Source organism: Periplaneta americana, chromosome 4, assembly GCF_040183065.1.
Source record: "Periplaneta americana isolate PAMFEO1 chromosome 4, P.americana_PAMFEO1_priV1, whole genome shotgun sequence".
In the NCBI taxonomy this organism is placed as follows: Eukaryota; Metazoa; Arthropoda; class Insecta; order Blattodea; family Blattidae; genus Periplaneta; species Periplaneta americana.
In genome coordinates, this window is record NC_091120.1 from 110,397,527 (window position 1) to 110,411,933 (window position 14,407).

At 38.2% G+C, this 14,407-nt stretch overlaps 2 protein-coding genes across 2 annotated transcripts; one reads left to right on the top strand and one right to left on the bottom strand.

The window, feature by feature from the left end:
* Positions 1-1,859: 1,859 nt before the first annotated feature.
* On the bottom strand, positions 1,860-3,299 carry LOC138698112 (trypsin-1-like). Its single transcript, XM_069823844.1, has 5 exons — positions 3,238-3,299; positions 3,056-3,141; positions 2,880-2,971; positions 2,644-2,776; positions 1,860-2,381 (listed from the first exon to the last, which is right to left on the bottom strand). Exons 1-5 carry the CDS (start codon positions 3,281-3,283, stop codon positions 1,968-1,970), a joined length of 771 nt encoding a protein of 256 aa, XP_069679945.1. The 5' UTR covers positions 3,284-3,299; the 3' UTR covers positions 1,860-1,967.
* Positions 3,300-8,847: 5,548 nt separating this feature from the next.
* Positions 8,848-13,348, top strand: LOC138698113 (trypsin alpha-like). The gene is made up of 5 exons (XM_069823845.1): positions 8,848-8,986; positions 9,084-9,169; positions 9,268-9,359; positions 10,518-10,650; positions 10,913-13,348. Exons 1-5 carry the CDS (start codon positions 8,941-8,943, stop codon positions 11,324-11,326), a joined length of 771 nt encoding a protein of 256 aa, XP_069679946.1. The 5' UTR covers positions 8,848-8,940; the 3' UTR covers positions 11,327-13,348.
* The last annotated feature ends 1,059 nt before the right edge of the window (positions 13,349-14,407 follow it).

Here is a 14,407-nt window from a genome sequence, read left to right on the forward strand (position 1 = left end):
CATCACGTGACGTCATGAGGTTACGTATGTTATCAGTCATCTATTCAGCAGGACGATGAGTGGCACGCTTGTTCCTTAATGGTGCATGTTTATCAAATATTTGTATCATCATGTTATTAAAAACGATCAATTTTTCATCAACAGTGACTAAGTTAAATATTGTGTGCCATGGCAATTCCATGACGCCGGAAATTAATCGATCGTTTTCGACATGTTTTAGATCTCTGTATGTAATGGATTTCGCTGCAGCTTTCGGGCACTGAAGAGAATACTCTACGAATATTAAGTCGTGTGCGGAAATTCCAGGAACAGGCAACTGCCATGAAATTACAATTCTGTTAGAATTGTTTGTAATAATTAGATCTATTAGGGCTTCAGTAATAGCTATATGATAGGTGGGGTTAAGGGGGAGAATTTTTAAGTTAAATGCTTCCAACTTGTTACACAGTTGTTTAGTCCCATTTGATTAGGAGCTAGAAGATTGGTGTTGAAATCACCGAAAACTAGAACGTGTTCATATTGCGGCAAAAGATTAGTTAGTGGACTTTGTAGATCAGATAAATGGCCAGCTTTGCGGGGTTTATAAACAACGGCTACAAGACATTTCTGTAGGTTTGCTTGTATTTCGATGAATATGTATTCGGGATGTACAGGATCGCCTTGGGATTGTAGAAGAACTTTCGGCTTCAGGTCATTCCTAATATAAGCGCATACTCCACCCCCTCGCTTATATAATCTGTCATTTCTGCATAGAGTGTAAGAATTTAAATGGACAATAGAGGACGGGAGAGAGGGCTTAAGCCATGATTCACTGACAAGAATACAATGAAGGTCTTGGTTAGAGAAAATTGAAGGTACTTCTTTATAATGAGATAACACACTTTGAGCGTTTATATGTGCTATTTTCAGAGACGTGAGCTGGAGTGAGAAAAACTGCTTCAACAGCTGTCACGTAGGTTTAGCTGGGGTTGAAGGAGGTGGCGAAGTTGCATGGACAGGTTGCACTGCGGATGTAGTGCGGGGAAAGTTTGTTCGTGCATTGACCTTGCCTTCAGTCTTCGGGTTTTCCCTCAATTTTGAAGAAATTTGACTTGCATTGATATCTTCAATGCACTTTAGTGAAATGGTACATGGAGTCCATCGTCTCGAATTTATATTTTCCCAAAAAATCTGTAAACTTTGCATTTTGTACTTGCAGTGAAGGATCTACCATTGGGTAGCGAACTATGATTAAATAAATCACTCCAGCGAACAACAATATTTCATTACAAATATTTCCATGTGTTGTATTGCATATGTCATATATCTGTCTAAGCTCATATTATTTCATAGCCTAAGTCATAATTAAATATTCTCAAGTGCGTGTTGTAAAGTTTAAGAAACTATTAACACGCAACTGTGATACTAAAATTACTTACACTCTGCTCGTGAAATAAAATATGTAAAGCTAACGTAAATAATATGCTTTATGCCAAGATTAAAAGAATTATCGCACACCGTAACATCGTGGTCTAAGTTTCAAGGCATTAGGCCTGCACTCGCATTTTCGAGCTCTCATGAAGAGAGACTGTTCTTCGTAAAATTTTTTCCAGTGTATGGGACCGGTTTCCACTTAATATCATTATGAATTTAGGAATATAAGACAGGTAGCGAAATCTGGTATATAAAATTACAGTAATTTTAAATGCAGAAACATTATCCCGCTGACAATTCGTTACTGCAGTTCTGCGTTGATGGTCTTACACCCTGCTGAGCAATGTACACTTGAGGTCAACAGATTTCTTGTCGAAATTAGGCCTTCATGAGGTGTCTCAGTAAGATTTTAATTTTGATTTTAATCAAGTGAAGTAAGGTAAGTATTACATATTACATTCTTTATTTATCAGACATGAAGAATGATTACAATAAATTAATAAATAGTACCATTAATTTCATATGATTTCCAACAGCTGTGTCCATGTTTAAGATTAGTATGAGGCGATACCGGTTTGCGACAGGACCCAGTCCTTGAGTACAGCCACATCAGCATAAACTCCAGGATATCCTTTGAGCGCACACTCGAGTCCCCACGATACAATTCCCACTTGTTTGCCCTCGGACACAAGAGGACCACCTGAATCGCCCTGGCAGGAATCCTTGCCTCCTTGGGGCACTCCAGCGCAGATCATACGACGTGTGATACCCCCATACAGCTGGTAATCGGAATTACATTCGTTGAAGTCGATGATGTTGACCTGCACTTGTTGCAGCTGGGTTGGAGAACCACCACCTGAAGAGAGATCTCCCCATCCGCTGACGATGACGGGTGTTCCGGTAGCTGGTGCGACTGAAGTCAATGATATGGGCTGTACTGAATCGCTGTACACGAAAGGTTGCGAAACCTGAAAAGTGAATGGAATATTCTATTATGAGTCCAGCTTTACGTTAGTAGTCATATTCCCTTTGCCACTGCATCATTACCGCAGTGACGAGTAAAAACATTCGACGAGGATTCGTATTATCATTAACACCAAGAACATGAAGCAGCACCAAAATCGCCCAAATCGCTCGCACCACACCACAATACTAGGGGATTCTTTCTCACATAGAACGAAAATTGAGTATATTTTGTTGCATAGACTAGAGTAGTTTACAAGTACGCACCTTGATCAGAGCGACGTCGTAGTCTCTATTGTAGTATTGAGGATGGATGATAACTTGTGCAACGGAATGAACCGATCCACCTTTCTCCTTGGTGCTCGAACCTACACGAATGCTCAGATTATTCATTGCTTTCCTGTAATATGAAGAAATAAACATAAATTTACATTTGTTCTATGACTAGGGGAAATTGTACATAGATTTAAAATTGACCTCGATTCTGGCATTTGAGTACTCACCCACTCACGCAATGGGCCGCAAGTAGAACGAAGTCGGGGCTAATAATGGAACCTCCGCACCAATGGCCGTATGGAGCCAGTTGCATTGATACCTGTGAAAGAAAGAGCGATATCTCGTTACACACGAGTAAACTCGACGTAAGTACACTTCCATTGCGTTGAGTAATAATTAATACCTGATAGGGAAAGTTTGTAATGTCTGCAGGCTCGCCACCAACAATTCGACCGTCCGTCGAGGGCCTCATACTCAGTGGTATGGCACCTATAAATACAGAAAAGAACGTTAATATGATACCTGGACAATTTCTGTAGTTTGCATTGTCGCTTCTCTCTATTAGTAACTAATAAAGTAAAGTACCATGACTGCATGCCAGAAGCGAAACTAACACAACGATGCTGATCATGTTGGTTGTTATGGAGAGGTAGATGTGTAACAGTTCTCGTATCTTATTCACTATTTATATCCGTCGCTTCACTGTAATCAGTTGTGAATGGAGTTATGTAACTACGGGATTTCGCGATGCCTAGTGACGAATTAATAATATTCTCCCAAATTTCCCAAGATCTATTCTCGTCGTATAATGAAGGAAATAAACAATCTGACAGTGATTGCTAAAACAGATTAAGTATTTCCCAACTATAAGTAGTGAGTAATATAATTACATTTTTATACATGCTCTGTAATGAGCGATCTTATCTTATAATTCATCTCTTCGACAAGATGAATGTAAGGGACCGTTGGCACCATTTATGGATTTTCCTATATGAACGGAATATTATTCGGTACTTGTGAATTGTTATTTATGGAGAAGCAATATGATTTTGTTCAAGGTTTTGAATATTTTCGAGTTACAGTATTCAGAGTATTTTGTATTTAAGTAATTGATTAACTAGCGGACTTACTCGTGTTTATTATGTAAGTTTGTGCGGCTTACAGCTGTTTCGGTGCTTTATCACCATCCTCAGAGCCTATTTTCTATTTCTTCCTTTTGGAGGTCATACTTCTCCAACCTAATTTTTTCCGTACTGTCATTGTAATCTCTTTCATAATTCCATATTGGAACCATCCATCAGGTTTTAATTTAATACTTCTTCTTTCCTTTGTTTCTGTAATCGTTGTGATATAATCATCTCTTTTGTGCCACCAGGCATCCTTTATTTAAATTTTTGTATTCAATATCCTTCCTTCAGAATTGGAAAACGTTGGTATTGGAGAAGTTTTACTCAAACGTTTTCGTTCATACTATCAAAGAGTAATGGAACGGAGAAAAATTCTCTCCGGCGCCGGGACTTGAACCCGGGTTTTCAACTCTACGTGCTGATGCTTTATCCACTAAGCCACACCGGATACCACCCCGGCGTCGGACAGAATCGTCTCAGATTAAGCTCCAACTCTTGGGTTCCCTCTAGTGGCCGCCCTCTGCACCACACCATAGATGTCTATGAGCGTAGGACCGAAGTCCACACGTGTGCTGAGGTGACTAGTTGGCAGGGATCCGACGGAATAAGCGCCGTCTTAAATCACGAAGTGATTTACGCATATCATATACGTTATTTTAATGTACCGAAGTACATATGAAATTTCTATGCAGATATTCTGCGTCATCATACTATGAAAGAGTAATGGAACGGAGAAAAATTCTCTCCGGCGCCGGGATTTGAACCCGGGTTTTCAACTCTACGTGCTGACGCTTTATCCACTAAGCCACACCGGATACCACCCCGCTGTCGGACAGAATCGTTTCAGATTAAGCTCCAACTCTTGGGTTCCCTCTAGTGGCCGCCCTCTGCACTACGTCATAGATGTCTATGAACGTAGGACCGAAGTCCACACATGTGCTGAGGTGCACTCGTTATGAGTGACTAGTTGGCCGGGATCCGACGGAATAAGCGCCGTCTTAAATCACGAAGTGATTTATGCATATCATATACGTTATTTTAATTTACCGAATTACATATGATATTTCCATGCAGATATTCTGCGTCAACATACTATGAAAGAGTAATGGAATGGAGAAAAATTCTCTCCGGCGCCGGGATTTGAACCCGGGTTTTCAGCTCTACGTGCTGATGCTTTATCCACTAAGCCACACCGGATATCACCCCGGCGTCGGACAGAATCGTCTCAGATTAAGCTCCAACTCTTGGGTTCCCTCTAGTAGTCGCCCTCTGCACTACGTCATAGATGTCTATGAACATAGGACCGAAGTCCACACATGTGCTGAGGTGCACTCGTTATGAGTGACTAGTTGGCCGGGATCCGACGGAATAAGCGCCGTCTTAAATCACGAAGTGATTTATGCATATCATATACGTTATTTTAATTTACCGAATTACATATGATATTTCCATGCGGATATTCTGCGTCAACATACTATGAAAGAGTAATGGAATGGAGAAAAATTCTCTCCGGCGCCGGGATTTGAACCCGGGTTTTCAGCTCTACGTGCTGATGCTTTATCCACTAAGCCACACCGGATATCACCCCGGCGTCGGACAGAATCGTCTCAGATTAAGCTCCAACTCTTGGGTTCCCTCTAGTAGTCGCCCTCTGCACTACGTCATAGATGTCTATGAACATAGGACCGAAGTCCACACATGTGCTGAGGTGCAATCGTTATGAGTGACTAGTTGGCCGGGATCCGACGGAATAAGCGCCCAAGTGATTTACGCATATCATATACGTTATTTTAATGTACCGAAGTACATATGATATTTCCATGCAGATATTCTGCGTCATCATACTATGAAAGCCAACTAGTCACTCATAACGAGTGCACCTCAGCACGTGTGTGGACTTCGGTCCTACGTTCATAGACATCTATGACGTAGTGCAGAGGGGGGCCACTAGAGGTAACCCAAGAGTTGGAGCTTAATCTGAGACGATTCTGTCCGACGGCGGGGTGGTATCCGGTGTGGCTTAGTGGATAAAGCATCAGCACGTAGAGCTGAAAACCCGGGTTCAAATCCCGGCGCCGGAGAGAATTTTTCTCCGTTCCATTACTCTTTCATAGTATGTTGACGCAGAATATCTGCATGGAAATATCATATGTACTTCGGTACATTAAAATAACGTATATGATATGCGTAAATCACTTCGTGATTTAAGGCGGCGCTTATTCCGTCGGATCCCGGCCAACTAGTCACTCATAACGAGTTCACCTCAGCACATGTGTGGACTTCGGTCCTACGTTCATAGACATCTATGACGTAGTGCAGAGGGCGGCCGCTAGAGGGAACCCAAGAGTTGGAGCTTCATCTGAGACGATTCTGTCCGACGCCGGGGTGGTATCCGGTGTGGCTTAGTGGATAAAGCGTCAGCACGTAGAGTTGAAAACCCGGGTTCAAATCCCGGCGCCGGAGAGAATTTTTCTCCGTTCCATTACTCTTTCATAGTATGATGACGCAGAATATCTGCATGGAAATATCATATGTACTTCGGTACATTAAAATAACGTATATGATATGTTACGACGGCGCTTATTCCGTCGGATCCCGGCCAACTAGTCACTCATAACGAGTGCACCTCAGCACATGTGTGGACTTCGGTCCTACGTTCATGGACATCTATGACGTAGTGCAGAGGGCGGCCACTAGAGGGAACCCAAGAGTTGGAGCTTAATCTGAGACGATTCTGTCCGACGCCGGGGTGATATCCGGTGTGGCTTAGTGGATAAAGCATCAGCACGTAGAGCTGAAAACCCGGGTTCAAATCCCGGCGCCGGAGAGAATTTTTCTTAGTTCCATTACTCTTTCATAGTATGATGACGCAGAATATCTGCATGGAAATATCATATATACTTCGGTACATTAAAATAACGTTTTCGTTCATGTTTAGAAAATAGATGTCAAAAAGTCAATTGAGAATTAGGCTATGTAAGCAATTGTAAATTGCCCGATATTGGTATTTCACAACGTACAGTAATAAGACCAAACTAAGTTTTAATGTGTAGATATATTAATGATTTGTTGACAATTGATCTCAAGAAATATCGTGGTAATAAATTTTCTTTTGCAGATGTTACTGTACTAACATTTAATGGGGAAAATGAGGATAAAACTGATTTAAATGATAGAAATGGAACCAACGATGTGAAAAATTGGATTGACTCTAATCTCGTATATTCCATTATCTTTAACAATGAAAGGTTTTCCTCCACCTATAAATGATTATCACTTATTAATACAAAATACTTCATGTAATGAAATAATAAATAATTACTTTATTTTCTCACATCTAACACCTTCCACACAAGTTAAATATTTAGGAATTATAGTTGTACTGACTTTGCTACTAGCTAAATAAAAATCTATAATATACACCGTGAGTCGTAATTTAGTCCTGGGATTTGGTAAGCCGTAACAATGTAATGGTTATATATACAACAATGTAATGCATTTTGTTTGAAAGAGAATGTTTCAAATATTGCTCTGTAACACACTAATAGAACAATATGTTCTTGCGGCATTGAAAGAAAAAAATTGAAATTATCGGCTACAATCAGGATTTGAACAGAATCCGAAAAGCATTACTCCTTTGTAGAGCTCGCAATAATGAATTCTATTACAACGGTGCAGCGTCTTTTTCGTGCTAGATTTCATAAGAATGCACATACATACGAAAAAAAAAATACGCGAGTGGTACGTAATATTCGAAAACTAAAGATGTTCGTGCACGCCTAAACGCCATGGGCGACGAGGTCCATGTGTCGAAACAATCGATCCAGTGAAAGATGCTTTTCAAAGTAGCTACATGAAGAAGTTAACGATTGGACGTGCATCTAATGACTATTGACCAATTTATTCTCACTTAGCCTCCTAGCTTACCAGACTTAACTCCCTTGGATTTTTGCTGTGGAGATTTGTTCAAGACTCTACTGTATGTGTCGCCCTTGTTCCGAGACATAGCCTACAACAAAAGAAATTTCGTAACCGCAATCGTAGAGGTGGACATGTCAATGCTGCAATGGGTGTGGGTTGAATTAGACTACAGGAGAGACATATGCCATATCACGAGGGGCGGTCATAGTGAACATTTGTGAGGTATTTTACAAAATTATGTACTTTTTTGACTTGCCGTTCACTATTTTACCCTATCCTCAATTATTGTTCTGCAGTGATATCACGAAATCTCAACTTTTTGTAATCGCTATGTTGACTATGTAGCTGGCTACTTAAATCTTTCTGGTTCTGAGTTTAGACGGCCGTGAAATCGTGATATTTTAACTTTTCTAACTTGAGATATTTATTTAATATAAATTTGTACCATCGTAGAAAAACATTTATGATACACAATCATAAATTTATCATTTTGGTCATCATATGTTGGTCTAGTTTCACAAACTTTACATTCATGCCGAAAAGATAACCTTTAAGAACTTGTACACTAAAAAACAATTATATACATGTTTCAGTAGATCGAAATAACTTAATGTTGACAGTGACGTATTGAGGCTGAAATAACAAATGCTGAGATGGAATCTAAGGCCTGCGCCATAATTGTGTGGTCTAAGGAGCAATATCTTCGACTAGAGTTACAGAATGAATTCTGATTCTAGTCTTTTGGAAGAAGTAATTCTAATGAATTTTCCGCCTAAGTATAGGCCGGTCTCCACGTAGCACCGTGAATAATTTTTAAAGCTACATTAGGTACAGCGAAATCCGACTTTTAAGCGAGCTATAACGGACAGGGGGATTATGTTCTAACCACACGTTACCCTGTATTGTTTGGGTAAACGTTCAACTTTGCTGAATCCCTCTATGGACTCATTACAACGCGCATCACAAAATGCTAATTTCACAATTCATTACGCAGTCGGGAAATTCTTAATCAGATTTAGCAATCACTCTCAGAGGAGAAACTTCCAAATGTTTATTTCCTTCATATGCGAAGAGAATAGATAATGGGAATTTTGCGAGAATATTATTAATTCCCCACTTGCCATCGCGAATTCCCGTAGTTAGATAACTCCATTCACAACTGATTACAGTGAAGCGACGGATATAAATAGGGGATAAGATACGAGAACTGTTACACATCTACCTCTCCATAACAACCAACATGATCAGCATCGTTGTGTTAGTTTCGCTTCTGGCATGCAGTCATGGTACTTTACTTTATTAGTTACTAATAGAGAGAAGCGACAATGCAAACTACAGAATATTGTCCAGGTTTCATATTAACGTTCTTTTCTGTATTTATAGGTGCCATACCACTGAGTATGAGGCCCTCGACAGACGGTCGAATTGTTGGTGGCGAGCCTGCAAACATCACAAACTTCCCTTATCAGGTAAGGCTACTAATTATTACTCACATCTTAAACGCAATGGAAGTGTACTTACGTCGAGTTTACTCGTGTGTAACGAGATATCGCTCTTTCTTTCACAGGTATCAATGCAACTGGCTCCATACGGCCATTGGTGCGGAGGTTCCATTATTAGTCCCGATTTCGTTTTACTTGCAGCGCATTGCGTGAGTGGGTGAGTACGCAAATGAAAGAAATCTAGGTCAATTTTAAATCTATGTGGAGTGGATCGGGGAAAGATGCCTTACGATTTCTGTGATTGAAAATTTAAGATACTGTTGTTTTGGTTTTGAATTTCATATTGAAATATCAAAGTCAGGAAGGTATTTTGAAACTATATTTTTAGTACAAAACGGAAAACATTAATTATCTTATTTATAGATACAGGTTTTATTATAACTGGACTGTAGACATCTTTCCCCGATAGTCGGGTAAGATGGCAAATGCAATTAACAGATTTACTAATATATGTATTTTACCTAAACTTGATTTGATACACGTATATAACAAAAATAACTTAATCTGAAGGTCATGAACACTTTCTCAGTCGTTTATCTCTATTTAGCAACATAGTCATTGCACAGATTATATTGCCATGTGCAAGAATCGAGAAATTACTTGTTCCACACAATGAATTCAATCCAGTAAATTTTTATCATTATTCTTTATTAGGCGGCGTTTAAGGGTACGGTAAGGAATCCCGTATGATTGCTATGCTCTAAAACAGTTCATACCCCCTGTTCTAACATGTTCCATCGCAAGTTGAAAATTATACTAAATCCACTGACCACTATCAGAGACCTTACGTAATGTTTACGCATTTCCTGAAATATACAAAATAAATAAAACTCTTGCAACAAGTTGCCATCTTACCCCAAAAGAAAGTAAGCATTTTCCCAAGTATCGGGGTAAGATGCCTATTGCTGTGACGTAGCCTAAGATGGCGGAACAAGGTCGTTAGTTGTAAACAACACAAACTTCAGAATCTTTACTACTATATCCATTGCAAAGGTTTGACAGTTATTACGAATTAAAGGAAGTATTAAAACTTTAACATAACTGTGCAATTATTTTATAGTAGAAAATGAGCTGTTTTCTTATTTTTCTTCTTTTCACAACAAAAACAAGTGACAAAATGAGATAGCTTCCAATTTACAGACATTCAACTGTCTCAGTGATCATGAAGACATGCGCGTGACGTTCTCTCTTGCAAGAATGTGAAACTAGAAAGAAGTAAGCACCTCCCCCCGATAGTCATCTCCTCCAGATTCACTCTACAATTTCCCAAGTCATAGAACAAATGTAAATTTATGTTTATTTCTTCATATTACAGGAAAGCAATGAATAATCTGAGCATTCGTGTAGGTTCGAGCACCAAGGAGAAAGGTGGATCGGTTCATTCCGTTGCACAAGTTATCATCCATCCTCAATACTACAATAGAGACTACGACGTCGCTCTGATCAAGGTGCGTACTTGTAAACTACTCTAGTCTATGCAACAAAATATACTCAATTTTCGTTCTATGTGAGAAAGAATCCCCTAGTATTGTGGTGTGGTGCGAGCGATTTGGGCGATTTTGGTGCTGCTTCATGTTCTTGGTGTTAATGATAATACGAATCCTCGTCGAATGTTTTTACTCGTCACTGCGGTAATGATGCAGTGGCAAAGGGAATATGACTACTAACGTAAAGCTGGACTCATAATAGAATATTCCATTCACTTTTCAGGTTTCGCAACCTTTCGTGTACAGCGATTCAGTACAGCCCATATCATTGACTTCAGTCGCACCAGCTACCGGAACACCCGTCATCGTCAGCGGATGGGGAGATCTCTCTTCAGGTGGTGGTTCTCCAACCCAGCTGCAACAAGTGCAGGTCAACATCATCGACTTCAACGAATGTAATTCCGATTACCAGCTGTATGGGGGTATCACACGTCGTATGATCTGCGCTGGAGTGCCCCAAGGAGGCAAGGATTCCTGCCAGGGCGATTCAGGTGGTCCTCTTGTGTCCGAGGGCAAACAAGTGGGAATTGTATCGTGGGGACTCGAGTGTGCGCTCAAAGGATATCCTGGAGTTTATGCTGATGTGGCTGTACTCAAGGACTGGGTCCTGTCGCAAACCGGTATCGCCTCATACTAATCTTAAACATGGACACAGCTGTTGGAAATCATATGAAATTAATGGTACTATTTATTAATTTATTGTAATCATTCTTCATGTCTGATAAATAAAGAATGTAATATGTAATACTTACCTTACTTCACTTGATTAAAATCAAAATTAAAATCTTACTGAGACACCTCATGAAGGCCTAATTCCGACCAGTAAACTGTTGACCTCATGTGTACATTGTTCAGCAGAGTGATAGATCTTCCAAGCAGAACTGGGTTAACGTGTTGTCAGCATGATAATGCCTCTGGTTTTTCTCTAGGAGATTTCGCTACCTATCGTAAGGCCCAAATTGTTACAATGTTGGGTGGGCATCGTTTCCAAACTTTTGCCGAAATTTGACAAGTAAGTAATATTCTCATGATCACAAATTCTGCAACGCGAATGCTCTTCATGATATCTTACACCATAATGTATTGTAGAGAAAGGGACATGCTTTGGAGATAGAATGATTTTCTTTTTTTTTTTCACAAGAACTTGAAATATTAAGTAGGCCTACTGTAATTCCGCTTGTCCACATCATTACTTTTCATTATAAATAAGAAAGAATTCAGTAATGTCAGGAGCGAAATCTGTCACATTTAGCACATATTGCAATGTTAAGTAGAAGACCGAATATGTAAGGAAATATGTTAGCTATGAAAGTAGTGACAGGTGTTGCATGACTACATTTTAGTTCTTTTCTGGTTATTTTTTAATGATCTTAAATTATATTTGATTTAAAATGTTGGATTATGAGGATTAAATGATATTACATAAGATAATACTTTGATGTAAACTATCTAATGATGCTATGTTTTGATTGTGCTGATTATAACTTATTGCTTGGAGTACATATTTTATTTATTTATATCTAAATTGGCTACTGTGGAATTTACGAACTAGCTATTTTCTATTACATGTTACAATGTAGTATTATTACCTTCTTTACTTTCAATGAAAAATGCAGATGTCAGAAATATTTGTTATTGGGACAAAAACCCATTATTCTTTCTCAAGTTTAAAAATCAAATTCTCAACAGCAATAATCCAATTACATCCAACGAAATAATTTGATAGAGATCTCAGAGAGAGGCAGATTAGTTGAAATACGCTATATCCCATCAAAAAAATAAACCTTTAACTCGTCACGCCTCCGGGGAATATTCCTGTCCTTGTGTGGGTGTTATGTTTCGTCGATTATCTTTTGTTTGTCGCAATCTCATACGAAGGTAAGAACCATAGATTTATACCCCTTGTTTTATTGGTGGTTAATCATTCCTAATTCCGGGACTTCATTCAGAAATTATGATTTCCACGCTACAATTATTAGGGACCATACTTTGTCCCAGGAGGCTACAAGATTAAGTAGTTCTGGTGTTTTGAAGTATACGACGACGCACGTGCTCTAGCAAGCGATTCAATGCTCACGCGATTCTTGTTTCTTCAAGTGGGACAGTACAAAACTTGAACCACTGTAACAAAATTATACTTTAATTATTTACATTATGTACATTAGAATACGCTATTTTTGCTATTTATACTATAATGAAGAATGTATGCCTACATTGATCCAATATTATTTACACTATTATGGTCGATTCACACTATACGTATATTACGTAATCTTTCTGGTTAGGGTATATCAGTTATCCGTAAATGATATTTACTAGTGTTTTAATGAATATATACACGCTTCACGTTGCGTATGCCTTCAGTAAGCCTTCCATTTACATTCAGGATTATATCACACCAATGTTTATGTGCACTAAAAAACGTTTCGGTTTCGTCTCAATTGCAACTGGAAGTTCTGTGTGTTGGTTTGTTTTAAACAATGTGTGATACTATTACGTTTGTTTTACATTTATAGCTTCTCTGAAAGTTGTGGTTTGATGTTGAAGTTGTTCTTCGATATTGGAAAGCAAATAAGAAAAATGATATTTGAACATTCGAAAATACTGAACAAATTTTGTATCATGTATTATCTCTTTGAATAAAGTAAAATATTCTTCATCTGTATTTCGTTATTTTAACATATCATGAATCCATTTTGTTCTTTTCTTCTTTCGTTTAGTCCTACGTTCCTCCTCGTCTAAAATAATAACACATATCATAAAATTTTTTGTTGACTACATATTTTTTTCTTGAGAAGTGTACAGGTTCACGGTTTTGAATGTACTGAAATAGAATGTAAGTGTGAATACAGCACATTTTAATGGAAAAGATACAGAATGTAAACGGAAAGATTACGTAATGTGTAGTGTGAATCGACTTTTATGCTTTATACACAGTGTTGTGTATTGGAATGCAATATATTTTATTTCATATTACTATAGCCTACTTATTTTGTAAATTGTGTACAATAGTGTAAATAATGTTTGATCAATATAAGCCTTCATTCCTTGTGATAGTGTAATAGTGAAAATAGCGTGCTTTAGTGTACATATTGTGAAGGACTGTCACACATTGACTACTTTCTAAAGTCGATTGTCAGAAAGACTGATTTCCGTCTCTAGACTGTGATCTTTCTTCAAATATTGTTTTTGTACAAAATATGTATTTTTAATTTATAAATTTTCCTTCGTTAAGTTAATCATTCTTTCAATTCACACTGTCTTATTTAACATTGAATTGTAATTGTTTAACATTTAGAATTACATGTAGCTAAACAGATCTACATTTTGCTCTTATTATGATTAAATTTTAAAATTTATATATCTTCTCACCATTCGTGAGCTGCCACAAGGGACAAAGAGTACTTAACCATAGAAATTTTTACAAGTTCATGAAAAACCATTGATTTTGTTTTAACAATGAAATTCCTACAAGTACATAACTGCAAATATATATATATATTTTTTTTTTGAGATTAGTGAAAATATACCTATTTTTAGAAAGGTAAGTGTTACAAAAAAGTAAAGAATGCTACTGAACTTAGTTTGATTTCGAATATAGGTGATTCTTCAGGAGAGCAATTGATCCTTTCAATGCCGCTAAGGTTACATTCGGAATAATAGATGTAGGTATTCTTCCAAGGCTCTTACTATTATAATTATTGCTATCATCATGACA

Bases quoted from the DNA above. Each gene is read 5' to 3' on its own strand.
- LOC138698112 (XM_069823844.1), bottom strand. From the start codon at position 3,283: ATGATCAGCATCGTTGTGTTAGTTTCGCTTCTGGCATGCAGTCATG. The intron at 3,142-3,237 runs GTACTTTACTTT...CTGTATTTATAG, and splicing joins GCTTCTGGCATGCAGTCATG to GTGCCATACCACTGAGTATG. The intron at 2,777-2,879 runs GTGAGTACTCAA...TTCATATTACAG, and splicing joins GCGGCCCATTGCGTGAGTGG to GAAAGCAATGAATAATCTGA.
- LOC138698113 (XM_069823845.1), top strand. From the start codon at position 8,941: ATGATCAGCATCGTTGTGTTAGTTTCGCTTCTGGCATGCAGTCATG. The intron at 8,987-9,083 runs GTACTTTACTTT...CTGTATTTATAG, and splicing joins GCTTCTGGCATGCAGTCATG to GTGCCATACCACTGAGTATG. The intron at 9,170-9,267 runs GTAAGGCTACTA...TTTCTTTCACAG, and splicing joins TCACAAACTTCCCTTATCAG to GTATCAATGCAACTGGCTCC.